The 2,762-nt window shown below is 43.9% G+C and overlaps 1 protein-coding gene across 1 annotated transcript; it reads left to right on the forward strand.

The window, feature by feature from the left end:
- Positions 1 to 205: 205 nt before the first annotated feature.
- LOC308322243 (kelch domain-containing protein 3-like) lies at positions 206 to 1,510 on the forward strand (the record flags this gene model as incomplete). The annotated part of the gene is made up of 2 exons (XM_080773437.1): positions 206 to 929; positions 1,095 to 1,510. The coding sequence occupies 2 exons, from the start codon at positions 206 to 208 to the stop codon at positions 1,508 to 1,510; spliced, it is 1,140 nt and encodes a 379-aa protein (XP_080629563.1).
- Positions 1,511 to 2,762: the final 1,252 nt, after the last annotated feature.

A 2,762-nucleotide genomic window follows, 5' to 3' on the forward strand; every position in this document is an offset into this window, starting at 1 on the left:
GGCGGGGCACTGTCCTATCAGAAAGACCACCAGGCATTGGCTTCGCTGATTGGCTAACGTAATATATCACCGTGGCACATTGACAAAGCTTGACGTGACCTTTATGTCTCTGTACTAATATAAGTGGCTGCACAAAACCCACCTCAATTCTTTTAGAGAAATACCTCATCTATCCATTTGTATCCACATTGCTGTGGTATCTTGAATGTTGTGTTGGACATTGTACCTGAAAGGAGGACCAAGGAGATCCTTCCATGCTGCTGTGGCAGTGGGGCACAAGGTATATTCCTTTGGCGGGTACGGCAACACAAATGACAGGGATCAGATTGATGTGCACGTCTTTAACACAGTGTCTATGCGCTGGAAGAAGTTGCCCCCAGTGATAGCTGGAGGAGAATGCCCCCCCGAGGTTCCGTCCAACTGCGTGTGCCACACAGCCGTGCTGATAGAACACACCATCTACATCTGGGGTGGGATAATGAAATTTGAGATAAGGGAGGCTGGCAATATGTTTACCATTTCGGGGGAAAACTGCAATGTGCTCTATGCATTTGATGTAAACACCCACGGATGGTCCAGGCCCACGATTTCTGGAACTGTTCCAATGGCACGGTGTGGCCACTCAGCCTGTGTTTTGGGTAAGGTCATGTATATCTTTGGAGGATTCAACCTGCGGTCTGGGCGCACCAATGACATCTATAAGCTGAATACCATGACAATGGTCTGGTCTTTAATTAACAACAGAGGCACAACCGACGCACTGCCACATGTCTCGGACTGTCACTCTGCCACCATCATTGGGACAAAGATGTTTGTATTTGGGGGCCGAGGGTACCAGGGCAAGACCAACTTCAACAACATCAGAGTGTTTGACACAGAGACAAACTACTGGCTGAGCACGCCTTCTGCACAGATCTTTCCTGAAGGACGTGGAGATCACCCTTCATCACAGCTCCTTCCAGGGGAACGCGGGGATCATCCTCCATCGCAGATTCTGCCAGAAGGCCACGGGGATCATTCCTCAGGGGATCATCCTTCTGCACAGCTCCTTCCAGAAGGAAGCAGAGATCATCCTTCTACACAGCCCCTTCCAGAAGGACGCGGGGATCATTCAGCCTTCGCCTACAATGGAGAGTTGTACATTTTTGGTGGCGACAACTCGCGTCTGGACGGGACCTTCAATGATCTGTGGAAATTCAATCCAGAGACATTTACCTGGAAGAAGGTTGAGCCCAAGGGGAAAGGTCCATGTGGGGTGACTAGTATGTGCTGTTGCATGGTGGCAGATCGTATCATCCTCTTTGGAGGCTACACACCCGATGACCTGTACATCTTAGACCTAAGTCCTAGTTTGAAGACTTTATGCAAGCTAGCCGTTATCAAGTGCGGTTTGGAGCCGTCAGGACTCCCACATGACATCAAGTGGGAATTGGCAGCCCAAAATGGTAATGGGATAGAACAAGTTACAAGCAATGTAACCGAAGAAAAAGAAAGGGAAAGACTGGGTTGACCTAAAAAGGCTCCCTTCGTTCAGATGGGAAAGAAAGCGAAGCACGGCAATGTGCTCAGTGATACTCACCAGAACTAAGGAGCAACTGAACTGTGCTGACATGGCTGCAAAGGAGAAGACATCCTAGAATAGAAACTTCTACACCCTTCAGGAATTAATGTGAAAAAGAGATGCTTTTGGCAGCATGAATGAACTGTTATGGGATGGACTTTAGGAAACGGGTGTTTGTAAAGTATAAGAACTTAGAACAAAATGACAGCAAAAGTGGAGACCTTTGTTTTTGTAATTTTTTTAAGATTTATTTTTTTGTCCAAAGTTATCATTGATGTCTAAGGTGTTGATTGATACTTTTGGTATTTAATATTTTTTCCTCCAGTATACAGTATCTATGTTAACCTAGTAAGTAAACCTGAAAAGGCAGAAAACCATTATTTACAGTGTACAGTAAGTAAGTTTGTGTTTAAATGAACATAGCGATGATGGTTATATATTGTTTTTTTACATGCTGCAAATACTGTTGATAAGTTAACAAGTTCTGTTTTTAACCTTCAGATCCAGGGCAATGACCAACACAACAATACTACAATCCTTTTTTAATGTACCCTGTGTTAGTACATCCACACTTTTTTTGGTCACATGAAGTCCGATTTTGGAGCCAAGACCGAGATCCACTTTGTAAAAATCAAAAAAACGATCAAGTCTGCAGAGAGTTCAGCAGAGAAAGGATGCTGGGAAATATGAATTCATCTCGGCACAGAGATCAGTCTAGAACTGTTTCACCCTCTTATTTTACTATTATTCAGTGATTGCTACCCAGCTGCGTAAATGTGTTAGGAGTGAGCACATTATGCCATGCAGCTACATAGCTGAGACCCCCATCAAATCCAATTGTTCCCCAATACCAAACTCTCGTGGGTAAATTGCCCCATTGCAGACAATCACCCATAAATATGGCAATTGCTTTTTTTCTTGTTCCCTGCTTGTACCTGCTGATTTATTCTCCTTTGACTTTCACTTTTCATTTCCTTCCCCGGTTCTGCTGCTGTGTGAGTCCATGTTGCTGTTTAACACAGCAGAGTTTAGATAGATAGAGGAATTGTCGGAGAGATTGAAGGATGATATCTGGACTAAAAAAAGGAAATTATATATTGTTGCTGTCGGGCAGATACCTTGCATCTCCTTGTTTCAACTTTTTATGTTTTTAACAAGCTTTTGACAAACAATTAACGACATTGTATTAATTGGAACACTT

The sequence above is a fragment of the Protomyctophum bolini genome, assembly GCF_963924005.1.
Source record: "Protomyctophum bolini genome assembly, chromosome: 10".
Lineage (NCBI taxonomy): Eukaryota > Metazoa > Chordata > Actinopteri > Myctophiformes > Myctophidae > Protomyctophum > Protomyctophum bolini.